The 22,957-nt window shown below is 35.7% G+C and overlaps 1 protein-coding gene across 3 annotated transcripts in view; it reads left to right on the top strand.

Annotated features, from left to right (window-relative positions):
- HMCN1 (hemicentin 1) overlaps window positions 1-22,957 on the top strand; it is a 487,951-nt gene that overhangs the window by 119,864 nt on the left and 345,130 nt on the right. For all 3 annotated transcript variants that reach the window (XM_072648379.1, XM_072648380.1, XM_072648381.1), the window contains exons 3-4: window positions 12,598-12,756; window positions 13,403-13,525. In XM_072648379.1, the coding sequence (XP_072504480.1) occupies window positions 12,598-12,756; window positions 13,403-13,525 (282 nt within the window). The remainder of the gene's footprint in view (window positions 1-12,597; window positions 12,757-13,402; window positions 13,526-22,957) is intronic.

Raw genomic sequence — 22,957 nt, 5'->3', positions numbered from 1 at the left:
TTCTCTGAATGTGGATGGCACTTTGCATCATGAATCCTTTGGAAATGTATTAGGTCCTTGCCTTTCTGCGAAGGGCTAAGTCTATCAAAAACAGTCCTCACACACTGTGGCTTGTACTGTGTAGAGTGTCTCCTAACTCTGCTTGCTTCACTCAGCATTGGTTCATATAAGTCTTTCCAGGCTTTTCTGAAGTCTGCCTGTTTGTCATTTCTTATAGTACAGAAGTTTTCCATTACATTTGTACACTACAACTCATTTAACCATTCTCCAGTTGATGGGCATCCCCTCAATTTCCAGTTTTTGGCAGCTACAAAGAGTGCTGCTATAAATATTTTTGTGCATGTGGGTCCTTTTCCCATTTTTATGATCTCTTTGGGATAGAGACCTAGAAGTGATATTGCTGGGTCAAAGGGTATGCACATTTTTGTAGCCCTTTGGGCATAGTTCCAAATTGCTCTCCAGAATGGTTGGATGAGCTCACAGCTCCACCAACAATGAATTCTTGTTCTAACTCTCCCACATCTTTAAAAGCTGATGTTTAAATGAAGAAATATAATACAAAAGAATTAGATTCAGTAGTAGATCTGCAAACCTGGATATTGATTCTTCTTCTAACAATAATTAACTGTGTCATCTTGGCAAGTCATTTGTCTTTTTAGGTCTTAGTCTTCTTCTTTGTAAAATGAGAGGGCTAAACTAAATTATTGATGTGGCTCCTTCCAGTTATGATGATATATGAGGGGGAAAAAAAGGATTAGACATTACAAACATGAGTGAATGAATATATCTTTTACGGGTGTGAAAGCAGAGAGCTGAGAAGACTGAGAGGGATGAATAAGAAAAATAACCTTCCATCCAACCATCTTTTAAAAAGACTTTCTCCTTTCTGGAGATGGAAGTATAAACTTGAGAGGCTTTAATGATTTTTTATAGAGTTATGAATTTTAATATTATATCCTTCCTTCAGTTATGGACTCAGATCCAATGGAGAAGGGCTGAAATATTGTCAAAGAATAGTTCTTAACTTTTTTTTCTCTTGTAGTACAGCTCCAGGGAATAAAAAACTGAAACAGTGACAACCTGATTCTGCAGGGTTTATAGCCACACTTGTTAAGTCCAGAAATCTGGATCAGCATTTGTAGGTTCAAAAATTCCATTAATTTAGTCCAAATTTTCTTAACTTTTGAACAGCTGTTATTGTTAATTGTGTCAATACTATTTGTGTGTGTGTTTGATTCTACAACATTAGCTGAGTTTTAAGATTAAAAAAAAACTACATAATGGTTAATGTTCACAGTAGGGAAAACAATTAAGAAATTAACAAATTATGTTTGTTACTATTCTTGAAGTTATTTGTTTGTTGGTTTACAGTAAAACCTTAAAATGTTGCTTTGATTATAGATCATTAGTAAATAAAAGTGAATATTTCAGACCTCAAATTTCATATCAGCAAGAAAGCAAGTTTTATCAAATATGTTCATATCTTATTTGATCAGAGCAAAAGACTAAACAAATAGCTTAAAGTTTTAAAATAGCACAAATAATGAGTTTGTTAACTGGAATTCTTTCTATAATAATTAGCTAGTTTTATTTCCACTGGAAAATGTTGAAACAATAGTTTTCTTTTTTATTTTTTTCCCTGAACAGTAAAGTATTCTTTATCATTCATTGGGAATTGTAGCTCATTGAATGTTTGGGTTGGCCATGCTTTGAGAAAGTGAAAACATTCTCATCCTCACAGGTTCCCTTCAATAAAGGTAGCCATTTTTGTTTCATTGTTGGTATGTGTGGGATCTGATTTTCTTTGTGGTTAGTGCAAATGGGTAACAGGCAAGTTTTATTTGGTGAATTGCCTTACTGTGTATGCTGGATAAGTAGAATTTAGATCAAATAAAATTATCTATAAATTTTTTTATCTGAAATAATATACCATCCAAAATTCTGTTTTATAAACATTATCTCTTTAAAAATGAAAACTTTGGTAAGGAAAATTTAGGGATAAGGATTGAAGCTGCGATTTCATTGATAGAGGAAGAAATTAATCCAGTATGTCTCTGGAACCTCTAGTTTTCATTCCCTGGGACACTGGGAGGTTGTTATTTGCCCAGGGTTACACAGTCAGTGTGTGTCAGAGGCAGGAATGGAACTCAGTTTTTCTGGCTCCAAGGACAACTTCATGACCATTATACCATGTGACTTATGGGGGAAATTATGGGAAGAGGGAAAGTTTTACCAGGGCAAAATTGTTTTATTCAATTTTAATGTCTATGGCAAAGCCCACTACTTATTGCAGGTAGAACCTCAGAAAGCTATACTTGTATGTAATCCCATAGTTGGGAATGATACAAATGACTGATATTTATAGATCACTTTTAAATTTTGCAAAGCACTTTCAATATAGTTGTTCAACTGAACCTTTCAGCAAGCCCATGAGAACTCATTTCAGTTAGTCTGAGTTTCATTTTGCAGATGAGGAAACTAAGACTCAGAGCAGTTAAGTGACTTGCCTATGGTCACTTGCTAGATTTATTTAAGGCAGGATAGGGATCTAGCGCTTCCTGCTACCAATTCTAGGACTCTGTATACTACTTCCCAAGCACTGTAGACTCAAGTCAATATCTGTAGGAAGAAGATGTTAGAAACAGAATTTCTGAATTCCCCAGTGCCTCAAGTGGTTCAATCTGAAAAGAAACCCAAAGCATCCAGTCAAATATATAAATTTAAACCTTGCTATAAATAATGTAACTCTCTGGGTCAGAAAGGATTTAAATGTTTAAGGATATAAAAAAGAAATGGCAAAATGGAGAATTTTAAGGATCAAAGCATTGTATTTTAATGCTTTGAGGTGGAGGATGGCAGAGAATCCTTACTTTCCATTGTAGGAAATTATATTTGTGATAATAACAGGCAAGCAGTGTGACTAAACAGCAAGAGAATTACCAGGACCACTTTGACACTCTCATTTCAGTTAAAAGGTTTAAACATTGATAAACTCTCAGCTGCAAGGTAACAACAATTTGGAGTGTATAATTTTGTGCATGTGCACGTAGAAGAATGTTATGTTCCTAAAAAAAGGAATGTCAAAGCAATTATAATAAAAACCTCTGTCTGCAAACGTGGATCTCAAGGCAGAGTGATCTTTTTTAAAAAAGAGACACCAGCTTTGCAACAGCAGGAAAAAATTAAGTGGTCTATATCGATCTCTCCTTTGGGATGTGTGAGCATTGCCAGCATGAATTTCTGACATATGTGAGGTAAAATGTTGCCTTTTTAACTTAACATCCTCCATTTACTGGCTGCCTTGAGACTTTCTGTTGGTTTCTCCAGAAAAGTCAAAGGCTACGTCTTAGAGGGTTTTATGATTAGAAGAATGTTTCAAGAACAGATACGGGAGAAATAAAAGAAATGTCTCTGGTTTGGAATGATATCTGTGGAGTGAGTGCCAGCTTTCTTCATCATAAACATTCCTTTGATTGAAATGACTTAACATAACAAGGATTCTAAAGTGTCAGAAGGTACTATTTCAAGGGAGGAGAGATCAGTTACTTAACGAGAAGGTTGTGGAGTATTGTTTTGCTTCAACTGCCCTGCTAAATTTGAAGTTAGAGGAAAATTCAGGGTTGAAACAATAATGTGCTTTTCTTTGTGGAGCCTCATACTTAAAATTTCTTGTGCTGTTGACTCAGAGCAGTCCAATACTTGGTTAGGTTTATATTAGTACCAAAGTCACAGAAGTTCAAATTAGAGGCACTTCATTGAATATGCAGTCTAACCAATACTGGGGGTGGGGGGAAATTCTCTTTACAATATACTCAACAAATGGCCATCCAGCCTTTGCTTCAAAACCTCCAATGAAGAGAAACCCACTATTTTCTGAAGTGGGCCATTCCATTTGGGGGTATGGATTCCTTTTGGATAGTTCCAATTGTTAGAAAGTAACCGTAAGCTTTGTGTGTGGGGGGGGGGGGTGGGGAGGGCATTAATTTCTATCCATAATTTTTAACTCTGTCCTTTGGGACTAAAGAGAACAAATTAATCCCTTTTTACATACAGGGCCTTTCCCCAGGCTCTATCCTGACTCTTCTCTTTCCTCTCTATCCTGTTTCACACAGTGATATCATATAAGCCTCCAAGTGAAGACTACATGCCCTCTTTTTTTTTTTTTTTTTTAGTGCTGAGGTCCAAATTTTATTTTATTTTTTTACATTTTCACCTTAGTCATGTTGAATAGAAGAATTAAAATGAATGGAAGAAATCATAAAACAAAACAGAACATAATATAAAAGTAAATGGTCTGCTTCATTCTGCAATCCAGTTCCATAGTTCTTTCTCTAGATGTGGAAGGCATTTTGCCTCAAAATTGCATTGGGAATTTTTTATGTCCTTGCTTTGCTAGGAAACACTAAGTCTACCAGAAAAATTCCTCACACACTGTGGTTGTTACTGTGTACAAAGTTCTCCTGGATCTGTTTCTTTCACTCAGCATCAGTTCATATAAGTCTTTCCAGCCCTCTCTGAAGTCTTCCTGTTCATCATTTCTTATAGTGCAATAGTATTCCATTATATTCGTAGACCACAACTTGTTCAGCCATTCCCCAATTGATGGGCATCCCCTTGATGTCCAGTTTCTGGCCACCACAAAGAGAGCTGCTGTAAATATTTTTGTACATGTGGGCCCTTTCCCATTTTTATGATCTCTTGTATGACCTCTTTTTGAATCTCATTGAATTCCACAGTTGCAACTATCATCGCTAGGCAGAAGTGTCTCGGACTTATTTGTCCAGCTCTACCTCTCTTGATCTCCAGAGCCACATCTCTAACTTCCTCTTGGACAATTTGAACTATATGTCCTGTAGAATTCTTAAACTTGGCAGATCCAAAACAACTCATTTTATCTTTTCCCCTTGATCTTTCTCCCTTTCCTAATTTCCCCACTACTATGGAGGAAGCTATCATCCTTTTAGTTACTTAGGCTCCTAACCTAGGTACCCTCCTCACCTCATCTTCCTCCTTGCTGTTGCTTACACTAGATATTTCATCTCCTGACTGAGCATTTTCACTGTCCTGGAGCTCTCTCCCTCTCATCACAGTCTCCTAATTTCCCTGTCTTCCTTTAAGTCTTAACTAAACTCCTACCTTTGGCAAGAATCCTTTTCCATTCCTTTTTAATGCTAGTTTCCTCTTGTATATCTTCTATTTTTGTATTTTTGTGAATAATATTGAAAAGAGAAACAGAAAGAGACAGAAAGATTGAAATTTAAGGTTTCTTTTTTGATGGTTGCCTTCATGGCAGGATGGCCTTTAATAGTATTTATATATTGATAGACATTTGTTTACATTTTATCTAGTTTAGACTAGCTGAAGTAGTCTTCCTGTTTTTAGAAGGGTGCTTTAAGGATTTTATTCTATATGCTACAGATATTTTCCTGTAGTTGCTTGAAAAGTGCTTTATCAAAATGCTTTAATATTGAAGTGCTTTAACATCAAAATGTCAATACCATTGGACTACCTTCCCAATACTTATTAATATTTAATGAGTTGATACTTGTAATTAAGAAAATGATAGTACTAATTACTTTAGGTTATTAATGTGTGTTTGGGTTATGTTATCATGAAACCTCATTTTAGAAAAATTTGCATCAAATACTTAGACTAGGTGGTGTTTACTTCTTCTTTTGAGCAAGTTAATGAATTATGCAAATTATTTAGATGAAAGAGTCTGATCATATTCTTCTGGCCAGCATTCCTTTGAGTTTTCAGGATTCTGGTTTATGCTGGGGGATATTTGTAAGTCTGACAGAGACAATGAAAAGCCTAAAACTCGAGAAGAGTAGTGAAATCTTCACTCTCAAATAACCCTGATTTTTATCACATGGACAATTAAAATTTTTAGATGAGCATAATTTCATTTTGGATGGATGGCAGTGTGATTCTTATACCTTTTGGAATTTCCTTTTTTCTTTTAATTCTAATAGCAATAACATTTTATGGATATGATCAGAAAAAAATCACAAAATAACTTCCTATCTTTCATAGAAGCTTAAGATGAAGAAATTGAAAATTTCATCATGGAGTTTGAAAATGTAGCCGAAAGAATAAAACTTCAAAAATGGTTTCACACACACACACACACACACCCACACACACCCTATATTGGCAAATGGGCTAAGCAATGTTGAGGATAACCAATGGGCCTCAAATCCATCAGTGAGTTAGGGGAATGTCTACCCAAAGCATATGAAGACGTACATTCTCCATATAGATAGATATTGCTTCCATTGATATAGCTTTTTTTTTTTTTTAGTGAATTCGGATGAGGAAATAATGATGACCAAAGAGAAAACAACATAATGCTATCTTAAGAAAAGATGAGAATTTGCATAAATAAAGCTCAGTTAAAGACAAAGAGCGTTCTTATCCACCCAGTTCCTAAAAGAGATCTTTCATAATTGTGCATATATTTTTGATAGGTTGTGATGGTATCTATCCAAATTGGTCTTTTTAATATCTCACATACATGGCACTCTATCTTCCACTGCCATACCTTTGCACCTCGCTGTCCCCCTACCTGAAATACCCTCTCTCCTCACTTAGGAATCCTAGTTTCCACTAAGATTATGTTCAAGTGCTTTTGTTGAGAGGGCTTTCCTCATTCAGTTCCCTAGGTGCTAATTCCACTTTCTCTTAAATACTTTGTCTCTGTTTTGTATATACTTTTATATGTACATGTTTATGTCTCCTAAAAGAATGGAAGCCCTTTGAGGGCAAAGACCTTGTAACTTTTTTCTTTGAATTCTCAGCACCGTTGCTCAATAAATGCTTGTTGATTGATTGACTGAAAGATTCCAGGAAACAGGAATTACTTTTAGCCATGAAGATCAGGGTAGACTTTCTGGAAAGTAGCACTGAGCTAGGACTTGAAGGAAGAGAAAATAGCAGAGATAGGTAAAGCATTTATAAAGTACCTACTGTGTACCAATAATATCATAACCACTGAGAATATATATGCAAGCAAAAAGTCATTGCCTAGCCTCAAGAAACTTAAATCGTAATCAGGAAGACAATACATAAAAGGAGAGGAGGAAAGGAGAAGAAATGGAGATCTCTCTTTCTCTCTCTCTCTCTCTCTCTCTCTCTCTGTATGTGTATATCTGTCTGTCTACCTATCCTGAATATCTTCTCCCCCATTAGAATATGAACTCTTAAGAGCAAGAATTCTGTACCCACACACACCCCTTCTTTATATCCCCAGAGTTTAGCATAGTGCCCGCCACTTAATTAGTCCTTAAGAAATGCTTCGTCATTGACTGACTGACTGCATTGGGGGCTCCTGGACCCATTTAAACATAGGAATCAATATTTTTACAGTCTCACAAAATTCTTATTGGTACATATCATTCCCAGGGTCTCCACTCAAGATTTGGTCTGATGCTGAAATTTGTTCCATTGGGTGGATTGATTCTTGGTCATTCAGTTCAAGGGCTTTTAACAAACTCCTCAAGCTCTTTGTTGAAATCCACACAATTACTTAAATTGCCTTTCTGTTTTATTTATTTATTTTGTTTTGTTTTGTTTTGTTTTGTTTACTATTGGCTCTGGATTAGGCCATTTCTGGAATGTGGAAGACTTTTAGGTTCTGTTCTAGTTCTAATGTGAGACATGTGGAGGTGTCTGATTTTTGGAGTATAGGAGGCTGTCTTCTTATAGGCAAGATGTTGGTAAACTTGTTACTTATGGGCTAAGCTGTTGTTGTGTGTGTCCTTCGTTCTCAAAGAGGACCATGACATCAAGGTGATGACATGACTTGCATTTGACTTTGATTTGAATAAGGGTCACCAGCCTCACTTTTTTCTCCTGAGCCATCTGTGTCCAGTGGCCTGATATTCATCAAGACAGCTGGAGATGGCCCAGGATGTGAAACCCTGGCCCTTTCAGGCCTCGAATGCATTGTAGCATTCTCACTTTGAGATACTCCCATTCAGTGAATAGGCTTATTTAAGTAGTTTCTCAAAGGATGGCCCCTTTAATAAAAAAAAAAAAATCAAACTGAAAGGGGAAGACCCTCAGGGTTTCCGGGTAAAAGAGAAAACAATTACTATTTAGTATTTACATCCGCTCTGTGCTAGGTGGGTGGGGACTTGTTGTCCAGTCTATGAGCTCCAGAGTGAATTGGGTTTGAGGCTTATCTTTGAGCAAGAAATGTAGCCAGTAAACCCAGAGGAAAAAAAGGCAGCTTTTGGCCATGGGGTGTACCTTCCCTTTGGGGGGGTGGGGGAAGAGAAGGAGGAGGATATGTGTATGCACATATATAATGCACATATTATGTATAAAATGCACATATATATTTGTGCACATAATTTTTTTTAATGCACATAATTAAAAAATGCAGAAGGGGATACAAACAAAAGGGTCCTTTTAGTACAACCTTGTTAAATGTAGTGTGTGTGTGTGTGTGTGTGTGTGTGTGTGTGTGTGTGTGTGTGTATGTATAAATATATATATATCTTCTTTAAAAACTATTGATAAGCATTCACAATTTCTTATGCAGGCTCACTTCTTGGGGGATTTTTGCATATTGAAATGTTTGTATTTGTTGGTGCTTATTAAGTAAGCCACTGTAAAAAGAAAATTTCATTTTAAAAATAAAACAATTTTTTAAAAACCATTGGCTCTGGAATAAAAAAGATTCAAGGGCTCAAATCCCACCTGAAATGCTTATGTGACCTTGGGCTATTTACTTAACTTCCCTGGTCCTCAGTTTCCTAATTTGTAACTTTATCTGAAGCAGAGAGACTAGATGACACTTGGTCCCTTCCAGTCATAGATCTATGATCCAATGGATATCTGATCCTTCTCCATCTGAATTCTCTTTAACTTGACTTTATTATCATGAACTTTATTAGAGACTTAGTCAATGGGCAGGAACTGGGTATTTTTTGCCCCTTTTTTGTATTCCCAACAGTGCCTGGGACACAATAGGCACTTAGTAAATGTGTCTGGACTAACATCCAAGCCTGGCACGTATCATAGCCCCACTCTATCCCATAGATTAACATTAATATACATAATGATAGCCAAAGGTCACAACTTTAGAACTCTGGGAGCCACCAGCAAGATCCTGTGTACCCAGCAGGCACCTAATATGGGCTAAGTAACAGTAAGATAAAGACTGAAATATACTAAGAGAACCAATGGGTTTTGATATATAGAATTTGGAAAGGAATTATAGAAATCTAACAATATAGTAAACCAAAGTGCGAATTCTTTATATAGCATAAGGTTTAATGAAATCATCATGCTGATTGAGTCACTGTAGATAACCAAGTATTAATTTATCATGTGAAGATTTATTTACATTTGGAGTTTATTCAAGCAGATCTTAACTTTAATTCCTTGATAGCACTACCCTTCCCTTTAGTTATCATGTCATCTCCTTAACTGACTCTATATTTTATTGTGTTTTTGTCTTAAAATAACAGGTGCCATATGCCAAAATTAATGAACTCTTTACCTACTTCCCTCTTAATCCTCTTATCCCTCCCTCCTTCCACTTCCACTTACTAATATTGTAAGTATCAATTGTACACTTATAATAAAGTTAGCCACGATGATTTCTCCTGCATCTGTACTTCATGGTATTGTCCATAGACCAATTAAAATAGGATATCCTATTTTACCAGTGTACTTTGGAGAAAGATAAACAAAAATACTTCAGGATATAGAGAAGAAACTAAAAATATTAAATCCTCCAGAATAGGATCTGTAAAAGTGAAAAGATATTAGAAGTTTACCTTGGAAAATAGGTTAATAACTAATGTTAAGTTTCGTTGTTGTTTATTTTAAACCCAACCTGTAATTTCAGACTGGAAACTCCTGGTGAATAGGTTCCCTCTAACAGTGAAAATCAACAACTACACAGTATCTCAATCCTATGGACTTAGAATTACCAGAGGGCAGTGAGGTAAATGACTTGACTAAGATCACACAGTCATATATGTCAGAGGCAGTAATTACATGAACCTAGATCTCTGAGGTAGGCCATTTCTTCTATGCCAGGCTGCCTCTGTCACCATCGCTTAACGTATTGAGGATTCTAACAGACAGAATGTTGACCAGATACTTCTTGTCTTCATGAAATATAAAACTAGAGCAAATAGTTCAAGTGACTTCTTTGGTCAGCAAAGAGATTAAGCACAGGGGACTTGCAAAAAAAAAAATGAGGAGGAGGGATCCTTGCTCTGAAGGAGGTTCCATTTTATTGTCTAATGGTTCTTTTGGGTCCAAACAAAACAAGTCTAATCCTTTTTTCTATGAAAGTCCTTCAGATACTTGAGGATGGCTATCATAACCCCTCCTCAACTCCCAGATCTTCTCCTCTACCCCAAACATTCCTGGTTCCTTCAAAAGATCCTCACATGGCAAGGACTCAAGGCACTTCACTAAACCAGCTGACCTTTGGCAGGTGTGACTAAGTTGAAAAGGTCTGAATGCAGACCCAATGGCAAATTATTCCTGTTATTCAAATAGCAGCCAAACTAAATTTGAAAAGGTTCAGAAGATTGGCCATCAAGACTTGAATTTTTTGGCCAAAATAAATTGTGAAAACCATTTAGAAGAGTCTGGAGCTGTTGCTGTGTGCAGTGGTCAAAAGAAATATTCTTTGTGATGAAATCACAGATTTTTTAAAAAATATCCTAAACTTTATAGAACTGGCAATATGTGTATAGCTTTTGGTTAATGATATAGGAAACATGGCTCTTGATTGACATCACTGTGAATGTCACTGGAATAGGCTTAGCCAGATGCCTCTTTAAGCCTTTTTAAGATGATAATGACTAATCTATAAATGCCTCAGAATGTTTAAGTTAGAAAGAGCCTAATAGAACTTTCGTAATTATCCAATATTCTGTATTGATGGTTAAAACAAAATTAAACTAAACTAAAGCAACCAATTCATAGGGTCAGATTTAATTGAGTGAATACACTCCTGCTGTTACAAATGAATGGTCATACTGCTGGCCTTTCATGAAAGGGGAAAATAATTTGGATTCTTAGAGCATATGTGAGGCGAGGGACAGAAGACAAGGAGAGGAAAGAAAGTAGCTGTTGGAAGCAGGAATAGATTAACAGAGCTCATGGCGTTTGTTTTGCACAGAACCCAGAGCTGGAAGGGACCCCAGAGATCATCTAACGTAGATAAAATGAAGGGCTGGACTAGATGATCTCTATGGTCCCTTCCAGTTCAAATTTTTTACAGTGCTAGAATTCTGTAATTAAATTGTTTCCTTCTACACCTATTTGAAATCAGCTTCACTGAGGTTATATGACTTTATATTGGGACTGGATGGGAAGCATTTAATTTGGAGCATGGAGTAATTTGCCTGGGGGCTGGAAGAGGGTGGATGGGATAGTACTGTTGGCTTTGGATTTAATGCAACTTTAGGGCCCTTGAGGTCTGGGGAATGAACCACTTTTATAAAGGTTGAGAGAGGAATGCAGAAAAGATGAAAATATGTCAAAAGCAATCAACTGTTTCAGAATTGTTATCTGAGTTAGCCTTTAGCCACTCCCCTCAAGCTCTTATGCCCTGGCTCTTCTCCTTTATTCTCTCTCTCATACTTCATGTCCTCCATCATAGAACCAGCTATGGAACAGGTTAAATAGGCTTCTTCAGCCAGCCTAGAAATTTTACTAGCACGTACAATGTTGTTTTTATAAGAAAAATTAATTCTAAGTTCCAAATAGCTGACCTGAACTTTTTGAACAAAACCTGCCAAAATGCAATATTATACTAATTAAAATTGAATATACTGTTAAAACATGTTTGTGAGTATAGAAGCATGAATGAAAGGATACACATAACTTTTAATACAAGTATATATGATGTGGTATATAGCATTTCTGTACATGTAGTACACATAGCATAAATAGATACTGAGTTTACCTTAAAGCCAGAAAAATGAAAATTCAAATCTGACTGCTGACATGTGCTGGCTTTGTTGCCTTAGGCAAATCACTTAACCCTGTCACCCTATATAACTCTGTAAGACAGTATATTACAGAGTAGGTGTCAACCTGCAGAGGTGGAGAGAGTTTCCTTTCCTGAGAGTTCCCTTTACCAAAGAAATCATAGGTCCAATTTATGTCCTATGGAATGAATTTTACATATAATGCTGTTGTGTGTAGAGCATGTGTTACTGTGTGTAATGCATGTGCTATATACACAAATATGTAACATTCATATGTAATAGTACATAATAGCACATGTATATGTATATTTGTGTGTGTATATATTTTTATATATGTCAAACACCATCATTAATATTCATACTCCTATCAGTGAAAGCTCCTGTTTCTAAGTAAAACACTCATATACAGAAATATTTGGTTGCCCTTCATATGTCCACCTGTGTGAGGCATGCTAGGGTGTAAAAATTAATATGTTATAGCTTATTCATAACTTTTTTCTTGCAAAGGGACCAATTGGATGGGACATACCCAGAAAAGACTAAAGCGCTTTGCTTATTAGAAGAATCCCAATATATTTGATAATGCCTTTCTTTTCCACTAATCATTTTTTTCTGTGCTTTTGAACAGGGCGGTGGTGATTGTCCAGAAATGAGTATTGGGGCCATTAAAATTGCCCTGGAAATTTCTCTCCCTGGATCTTTTATATATGTATTTACTGATGCACGATCCAAAGATTATCGCTTAACTCATGAAGTATTACAACTCATCCAACAGAAGCAGTCACAAGTAAGTATAAATTCTCTCCAAGGTTTCTCTATGTGACCCCAGGCTTAAGTAGTACTGGAGATGCTTTCTGAGATCTGATCATTATGTGGAACCTTTATAGTATTTGTGCAAAGCAGTAGCCCTCATTCAAACATATGTGTACATGCTGGTTTTATATACATCTTTATGGACAGACATTTAATCTTCATGTATCATTTTTTGGGTTTGCTTTTTTTTTTGAGTGAGACGGGGTTAGCTTTTCACTTTGATGTCATTGATAAGGATCTTCTAGTGTGGAAACTCTCAGAACTGGATCAGATACATAATTCATCCATCATTTCCTGTCTCAGAAAGTTATCTGAGAATACTGAAAGATTAACTGAATTGTTCATGGTAACACAACTAGTGTCAGAGGAAATTTTTAAACCCATATCTTTCTGACTTCATATATTACTCCATACATCTTATCAAGAGGCTTAAGAGCCTTTCCATTAAGTTACTTACAAGTTATTTGTGCACCAACTTTTAGATATGTTTTCCGTACAAAATATAAAATAAGGAATGGTCAAGAGGTAAATTACTGACATTAAAAAGCTTGACCCCTTTATCCTATCTTATCCATAAATTTGAGTTTAAAATTCTTATGCTAGGAATCATTTGATTACAGGTGGTGTTTGTGCTGACAGGAGACTGTGATGACAGAGGCCATATTGGTTATAAAGTATATGAAGAAATTGCTTCTACAAGTTCGGGTCAGATTTTCCACTTGGATAAAAAGCAAGTCAATGAGGTAAAGTTTGTATGTTTTTTTTTTTTAAAACATTGAGTAGAAAAATAATGAATCCAGTGTTTTCAGCCAGCTTGTCCAGTTGTGACTGATTTCATCACCCTCCCGACTGATAAAACCTATGTGATAGAATCGTCCATGTGTTCAAGGTGGATAGTAAGTGATTAAATTTTACTGACAACATTGAGTCTTAGTATATTATATTCATTTCTGAAATATCTTCTGTGTAATGACTAATGCACTTAGATTTAAATAGAAATTTATTTAAAGAAAAAATGGAATTGATGATAAATCTTTTTCCTCTTTGGTTCAGTAAAAGAGTTTAGTTAACACTGCCGACACTGCTTTTGGATAACTTGCCAGATATTTATGTGGCAAAGAGGACTACAGAGCAGTGGTGTCAAGTTCAAATAGAAAAAGATCCTTACGAGTTCTTAAAAAGCTGCATATTAACATTATATACTTTTCATAATATCTACATTGTAATTTTAATGTATTGTATAATAAGATCGATATTATGATTTTTATTGTTTATTTTGTTAAATATTTCACTATTACGTTTTAATTTGGTTATGGCCACATTTGCTGGCCATGTGTGTTTGCACCTTGTATAAAGAGGTTTTTATGGTACAGGGTAGATTTTTTTATTGGGGATTTATGGAAAGAACATGGACAAAAATTTCTTAGAATGAATAGTATTAATTATTAAAATATTTGCCAGTGGAGAAAGTAAACATATCAATAGATCATGGATCCATCAAAGTACTACTGGCAATGGAGAATATAAATGCTCTATAGTAATTTGTTTCATGTTCTTTAAATTACTCATTAATATACTTAAATTCTATGTTAAAATGGCAGGAATATGATAACATATAAGAATTTTTGGAGAATCTATTATAAAAGACTAAGTTTTACAAATTCATAATAGGCTATAAAATTCTACCAAATTATGCAGTTGTTTTATTTTGATGGTACAACTGTGTTTAATTTCTGTCACTTAAGTGATTAGTTACAAATATATTTATACAACCTTGACGTATTGTAAACATAATGAAATCTAAAATTTGAACTCTTATGGAGACTTTAAACTCTTATTTCTTAACTGATAATTGGAGTAAAGAGTTACTCTTTTCCATCAGTATTACATTCGTAGTGTCACAGCCAAAGACAAAAGTTTATAATACAAAATTCATTGTATATGAATCTTTTTATTCATTATTTCAAAAGAAATCTGATTTTGTCTTTCTCAATTGACAGAGGTTACAATTCTGTCACATCTTAGTTGACCATCTTTTAAGTGGCTAAGGATTGAACAAAAAAAAGGTTGGAGGGAAAAGACTTTGGACCATCCTTTTGGTTATGAACCTTTCTTCAATGTAACTAGGGTGGTCCCAAGATTGGTTCTGTCACTGGGCCTATGTTTGAAACTCCTCCATCCAGGAAAGCCTGGTTAGAACTTGTATTTCACTAGTATAGTTTTTGAGAATCTTCCACAGGAGTTAACTTTCTTTTGATGTCATGGACTCTTTGGCATTTTGGTGTGCTAATGTGTTCTTCCTTAGAATGATGAATGAAATAAAATATAAAAGATAACAAAGGAAATCAATTCAATTGAAATAAAATATAACTTTTTCACATCTAGGTTCAAGGACCCCCTCCAATTTACCCATGGACTCCATTTAAGAACCCCTTTCCTAGAGGGAGGTAAAAGAGCCCACCCTAATTTTTGGCATCTGGGGAATTGCCAGTAAAAAAAGAAAGAGTTGAGTTCCATACGTTTTAGATAGTAAGTAAGAGAACTCTGAAAAAAATGCAGTAACTTAAGGTCTTCCAACATATCTATTTAGAAAAAAATACTACAAATAAGGCACCATCCACTACAAGATATGATTTCTGGTTTTCATTGCTGTCAGAAATGATGTTAAAAAAACACTGACGTTTGATGGAGTGTGAATTTGGCACAGCTTGAAGCTGTACTGATTAATCTGTCACTGGTGTTTTAAATAATATGTCTAGCTTGTTCCTGCTATTTTGGGTACAAATCACTCCTGGCTAAATATTCAGACGGGGCTTTCTCTTTTTTTGGCTTAAGACAGAGACTTTTTCTGAAGCCCCTGTTTCGAGCATGTATTTTGAAAAACCATATATGTCATTTTATTTGTCAATGTTCCTAGCCCTACACCAGAGGCTATTTGAAAAACATGACCCTATCACTGACCTTGAAAATAAGTAGAAACGGGTGTTTCCTCAAGAATGTGAAAATGTGTCAGAGGAGACTATAATATAAAAATCTACAGGAAATCTGTAAAAACAATGTATATATGTTTTTTTTCCCTTCTTGGAGCTTACCTATTTAAATGTCAAAAAAGCAGTAAAGAACCCAATGAGATTATGTTGATATATTTTATGTACATTTACATGTACACATTTCACATGTATTAATATATTATCCTTGATGTCTATGTAAACATATGGCTCTATATTGAACATAAACACACATTTGTGTGTATGTGTGTGAGTGTGTGCGTGTGTATGTGTGTGTGTGTATATATATATATATACATATATATATATATATATCATCATACTTAACCTGCCATCTGGCTTCCTACATGAGATCAAAAGATTAGATGGATACAGGAATATCTCACAAACAACTGATTTGTAAGATCAGGAGAAGATATATAATTTTACAGGAAAGTGATCTACCCTGAATATATTGATGAAGCAAATATTCTGATTATCATATTTTCAGAAATCAAAGAAGAAAATGGGCACAAATTTTTGGAAACATAGTAAATAGTAAAAATGTTAGATTCCATAGGCCATCTGAAAAAAAAGCCCAATTTTTATATACCCAGAGATGTGCTTCTAGAGTATAGAGGTAAAAAAGAAAAACTACAAGAGACAAATCACATGCCAAAGAGCCTAACTCCTAATCACAAAGGTTTACGCCTTTGTGTATGAAATATGAGAAAGGAAAGAATATAATAAATAAAAAAGCCTATACCTAAAAAAAGCAAACAGTAAAGATGCGATTAATCAATGGAGAGGAAATGGATGAATAGAATCAATGACTTCCAGCCAATGTCTGTTCAGAAAAACTAGAGCTATGTGTAGGTAAAACAAACAAATAAAAAAGTACAGAGACAAGTGAAACCCAAGTTCTAATCAATTTGAGCAACTTGAAAGGGGGAGAAAAAACTATTTTCCTCCAGAATCCCACCTTCCCAAAAGACAAATGAAGAAACAAAGGAAGTCAAACTCATGTTCTAAAGATCTTTTTAAGAAAAAACAATAGAAATAACCTTTAAAAAGTGGGAGAAGGAAGAGGAACTTAACATTTCTTATAATTGGTGCACCACAGCGAGAAAAACAGAGGTGGGGGATAGAAGGATTGAACCTTGCACCAAGGAAGGTGTGGCAGGGTGGAAAGAACAGGGTAGCTATTGCAAAGTAAACAGAGAAGTGGGCTATAAGAGTGACAAAGGAGTGTAAAATTATGTGGCATTGGGGACAAAATAGTTGTGGACAAAATAAACTTTAGCTAAAAGACTGACTATGAAACTGGAAGAAGAAACGGAAAGCTCAAGGCTCAGTGATCAGGGTCTGGATTAGGAAAAGGAAGGGATAGTCTTAGGATCCCATTGATCCAGGTTACTAGATCGCTAGATTACAGATTACTTTGTTACTTCTTCCTCTCTCTCTTCTCTTTTTTCCTTTCAAAGACAAGGGTCAAGAACAAAGATTGGAATTATACTGTTTTGGAAGGAAAACAAACCTGAAAATCGTTACCTGAATGGAATAAACATCCACAAAAGAAAGGAGGGTAGAATCTTTTGTTTTTTAACAACGACAACAAAACCCTTTCTCATTCCTTCTTAGACATTCATCAAACATGTGTCCATGTGTAGAGATTATTCTCATAAGACTTTTGTGGAGATGGGAAAGAAGTCATATGATTGTCTTTTTTCAACAATATGCAATTTTTCCCAAGTATATGATATTTTCCCCTTTCATATATTTTGAGAATCAGTCCCTCGATGCCTTCATAATTATGTCATCTCCTACAAAGACTTTTCTCTATATATTTGGTTCCTTGTAACTGAACTTGTTTTTGATTTTATTTTTTTTACTATCATTTCCAGGTCTTTATATTGGGGGCTGTGACCGAGAGTCCAAATATAGCATCTCCAGTCATCAAAAGAGAAAATTGGTTTTTTGGAAATTTTAAAAGAATGTTTTTCTATGTGTTTTTTTGTTGTTATTGTTGTCGTTTTTCCTGTTAACCTACTTCCAGTTTCATCCTTAAACCCCTTTAGCATTATCTGGCCTAATAATGTCTCATGTCTAGCTTCTGTAAATTCATTTTACCTTTCAATAATTCTTACTTTTTATGAGTCAGAACTGCTCATGATCCTCCACCATCCTCTTGTGTAAGAATTTATACACAAGTTTATATTATAAACAGTGTTGCTCTTGGCTCCTATAACACTCTACTTGGCAAAGAGATCAAGTATTTGCTGGCAGTTTCCAGTCTCCTTTGGCCTCCTCTTTTGTTGATTGATTCGTATTGGTTAAACTTCCTTAGGAAATGGTGAGAATCTATTCTTCTATCTCTTTCCTCTCACCCCTCTTGTTTAAATAGGTCAGGTTACCAATACTTAGGTTATAGATGTTTTAGTTGTGTCCCTTTCTTATCATTTTTTTTCTAAACTGTTATTGGTTTGGATACTTGTTTTACCAATTTGATGGTCTGACTGTTCAGAAATTCCTCAAAAAGAATCAGTCACTTTTTATAACACTATCTGGTGTTCACCATATCCAGGGTATCCCATTCTCTTTTTCAAGAAATTATTCAGGATATATAGGTGTGAAGACTCTCTGTGCCTACAGTGGTTCGATCTCTTTTCTTTCTTCATGCTGACCCTTTTATTTTTAAAAATTACTAAGCTCTTACTATATGCAAAACACTCTGCTCAGCATGGGGAAAAAATAAAATAAGAAGACAATCCTTGCTCTCAAGGAACTCATCTTCTAATAGGAGGAAATGAGAGATGGATGGATGGATGGACGGACAGACAGACACAGATATAGATACAGACATAGCAGATTTCAGCTGTAAGTCAGATTGAAAGATCCTGTGGTCCTCAGAGGACAGTAGCCCAAGACATATGGTAAAGTCTCTTCTTTAGTGGCATGTCCATGAATAAAATCTTGTCCATTTCTAATGCTGAAGCATTTGAAAGTTCCTAATACTTTGGTGAAAAGAACTTTGTTTTCTGGATCATTGGTAGCTAATGTAGTGGCTACTAATGCAGATGGCACTGTTGATCAAATGAAGTAACATCTGTAAAGTCTTTTAAAAACTGTAAAATGTTATATAAATGACAGTTGTCATTAAATGCTGTCTATCACCGTAGCATTTATAGAAGTACTTGCCAGTTCGCATTTGCTGAAGGGTTTGCGTGCCTGAATAATGACTGCTCTACAGAGATACAGGCTGGGCTGGTGGCCCAGAGGAGTCCATTATTCCTGGGGATCTTGGCAGTTTGTCAGCTGTTGTTGCTGGTGTCAGAATGATTGGTGGCCTTTTCTCTACAAGAGTAGCTCCTTTCAGTGATTTGGATTTCTGGGGCTGACCTGTTGGAGGGGGATGAGTACTGATACTCCTAGCTAGGTGGTGTAGTAGATAGAATTCCAGGCCTGAAGTCAGAAAGGCTCATCTTCCCAGAGTTCAAATCTGGTGTCAGACATTATTAGCAGTGTGACCCTGGGAAGTCACTTAACCCTCAGCTTGTCTCAGTTTCCTCAACTGAAAAATGAGCTGGAGAAGGAATGGCAAACCACTCCAGTATCCAGAAAACTCCAAATGGGGTCATGAAGAGTCAGACATGACTGAAAAACTACAGGACAATTCCCAGGGATCTTGAATGCTTGACCTGGTATTATCCACCAAGTTGTGGATTGTGAACTGTCTAGAACACAAAGGTCATTGCTTCCTCTTCCTCTATGAGCCTTTCTAGGAAAGGAGCTCCTTGCTGTCCTCCTCCTGCCAATCAGTCCCAAGGAAAAATGCTTTTCCCCCATGCCATCTTATGTGTGTAAGTCACTGAATATTGAGATGCATATAAAAGTAAAGCTCATTTAATGTGAAGGCTCCTAATTGAGTTGGCTGTTATTTATAAGAATTTGCAACACGAGAAAACCAAGTATCCTATATATGAACTTGTGCATGAACTAAAACTAAAACTAGTTCTATGATCTTCTGTTATATACATCTCCCAGGAGAACCTATCAGTCATCTTTCATTTAGCTTTAACTTCCTTTATGCCTTTTGAATTCATTGATGACAAGGATGTCAACATTAATATGATTGTGTTCATATTTAGACTTTTTCATTAGACTAGGTAGTATAGTCGATAGAGGGTTGGACTTGCAGTCAGGAATACCTGAGTTTGAAACCTCCCTCCTATGCCAGCAGTGTAATCCTGGATAAGACTTTAACCTCCCCTTGTTAGTTTCCTTATCGATAAATAAGCATAATAATAGCATCCACCTCCCAGGGTGGGTGTGAGACAATATGTGTAAATCACTTTACAGATCTTAAAGCTAAATCTTAATCTAGCCATTCAGACAAGAGAGACAATATAGGTTGGTTCTAAATGTGATTTAGTGTACCCGAAATCAATTTAATAAATTTAGATCATGAGAAAACTTTCATTCTTATTGCTTTCATCTCTCTGACTGTCCTTACATGGAGGCAGGGTTGGGTTGGGGTGTGCACAACACAAAACTAATGGTGGTTTTGTGCTTTTTTTTCCCCTTTGTGTCCATGTACAAATCATTCATTAGCTGGTGTCTGGCCAACTGGTGATGAGCCTCTGTACCAAGGCTGGCTCTCAGAAAATAAAGGTTAATTCAGTCAAATCCTTCAAGCTAGTACCATGCTCTCAACCAGACCTTGTATTCTGCTGGCATAGTCTTCAAGAACACAGAGTTATTTTTCGGGGACACCATGCGTTACAATTTTGTTTTTTGAGAATTGTAATAAAAATAATGTTGAAAGGTCACAACTTTCATGATATACACCGATGGTAACAGGTATTTTAAGATAGGAGAAAAACTTTTGGTTAAAATCATTAACTGGAATAATTGTAGAGTAATTATTCCTAAAATTAAAGTTTTAATCTTAAGAGCTTCTTTAAAAATATTTGTGAGTTGAGCAGACAGCAATTTGCTTTTGAAAACATAAAGGCTGAATGATTGTTATGAAATGGCAAATTCTAATTTTCTCAAACATATGAAATTTAAAATGCTGTGCATGTCTCCAATTGTAGAGTAATAGAATTGTTTACTGCCTTTGTTGTCCTTGGTTAGATAGTATTAGAAGTGCTGTCAGACGTCACTTTTCTGACAATCTAAGGAGGAGAAAAAATTAACAGTTGAAGGGAAGTTTTGTTTGAGAGATTTCCTTGTAACTCATGATAAATGAATGGAAAAGGTCTTTTTTTCCATAGTTTCCAGGTTTCTTTATGCATTCCTTAGAATGACCCCACTGTATTGAGGTTAGACAAGCAAAATCTTTGGATGGTGTGCACTACTTCTGAATCACTATGCAATTTAGGCCAATATTTGGCTGTTAGAACCATTGAAAATGTTTCTCCCTTTCTTTCTTACTTTTATTTTTTTTACTTAGAGTCCCAGAGGAAAAAAGTACTTCAAAGTCAATGGTGAGAGAAAGAGGATCCTAAAAAAGGCCTTTCAAGAGTTGTTGCTTGTGTTTTTTAAAAGTTATAAACAAACAAGTTACTTTAGGAGATATGGCAGCTGGCTCTTCCCATCAACTCTGCCTTTCAGATATGAACTTGAAAACCTTTGTCAATATGCTTTTGTTTAATCCTAAATGTTTGCTGTCATCTATATTTAGGAAGCCAAATGGTTTGAGGAATAAATGACCACATTTGTGAAAATGTTAGCTCTCTCTGTGGATGTATGTGTATTGATACACACACATAGCAGCTTGTTTGTAAATTCATTTATAAAATTTATAGATACAATTTCAGCTTTTTTGAATAATGTGCTAGAGCCTGCTATATATATAAACTTGGGTTTCATGCTGCAGATTAAACAGCTTTACCATCTTTCATTTCAGTTCCCCATGAATAGAAGCCAAAATAGACATAGCCTTATCCTGAATTACCCATTAGAGTGATTCATATTATAGGAGGATTCCAGAATAATAATATCTTGTGTTCATAGAGTGATTTTCTTAGCTTTTAAAGCCCTTTCACATGTCATTTTGTTCTCATAAAAATCTATTATTCAATTCATCATTCAATATTTGTGGAGAACTTAATATGTGCCCCACTGTGCTAGATACTCAATTCAATTCAGTTCAACAAACACTTGAGTGTCTTTTTTGTGTACAGGACCTTGTAAAAGGCTGAAGACACAAAAACAAAAAGAAACACAGTTCTTATCCTCAAGGAGCTTACATTCTAGTGAACAATTATTTAAATTGTCTCTCATGTCACTTTACTGTTCTTCTGCCTCCTTGTTTAATAAATATAACACATAAAAATAAAAAATCTAAAATTGATAAATGAAGGGAATATATTATTTGATTAAGAAAAGATTTTAATTTTATGAAAGAATTAACAACCAAGTTCCCATATATAGAATGGCAGAGATGGTAGTGTCTTCAGAGTCTACCTAAGTTCAAAACCATCCAGAACATGAATATACATGTTAGTCAATGAGCAGAATTTCCTAAATACCTATACTGTATCAGGTGTTGGGATACCAGAAGAGCCAAAACTCAGTCCCTGCCTCAATAACAGTCTAATGGAGGAGACACCAAGCAAACAAATACATACAAACAAGGTAAATAGGAAATATGTGTGTGTGTGTTTGAGTTCATCTTTTGTTGCCGAAGAAGACCATGCCATCAGAGAAGTGATGACATGACTTGCACTTGACTTTGCTTTGAGTGAGGGAGGGCTGTGCAGGTCACTAACCTCACTTCTGCTCCAGAGCCATCTGAATCCAGTGACCAGATATTCATCAGAAAGACTGGAGATGACCCAGGTTGAGGTAATTGGGGTTAAGTGACTTGCCTAAGGTCACACAGCTAGTGAGTGTCAAGTGTCTGAAGTGATATTTGAACTCAGGTCCTTCTGACTCCTGCACTGGTGCTTTATCCCCTGTACCACCTAGCTGCCCCAAATAAATAGGAAATAATTGAAAGAGGGAGGGCACTAGAATTAAGAAGGGTTGGGAAAAGCTTTCTTGTAGATGATGAGAGTTTAGTTGGCATTTAAAGGACACTCAAGGAGCCTGTAGTTTGAAATGAGGAAAGAGAGTATTGCAGGCATGAAGGACAGACAGAGAAAATGCCTGGAGCTGAGAGATGGAGTGTCTTGTTTCCAG

This window comes from Notamacropus eugenii, chromosome 2 (assembly GCF_028372415.1).
Source record: "Notamacropus eugenii isolate mMacEug1 chromosome 2, mMacEug1.pri_v2, whole genome shotgun sequence".
Lineage (NCBI taxonomy): Eukaryota > Metazoa > Chordata > Mammalia > Diprotodontia > Macropodidae > Notamacropus > Notamacropus eugenii.
Note: the sequence above shows the minus strand (reverse complement) of the source record. Positions and strands in the feature narration are given on the sequence as shown.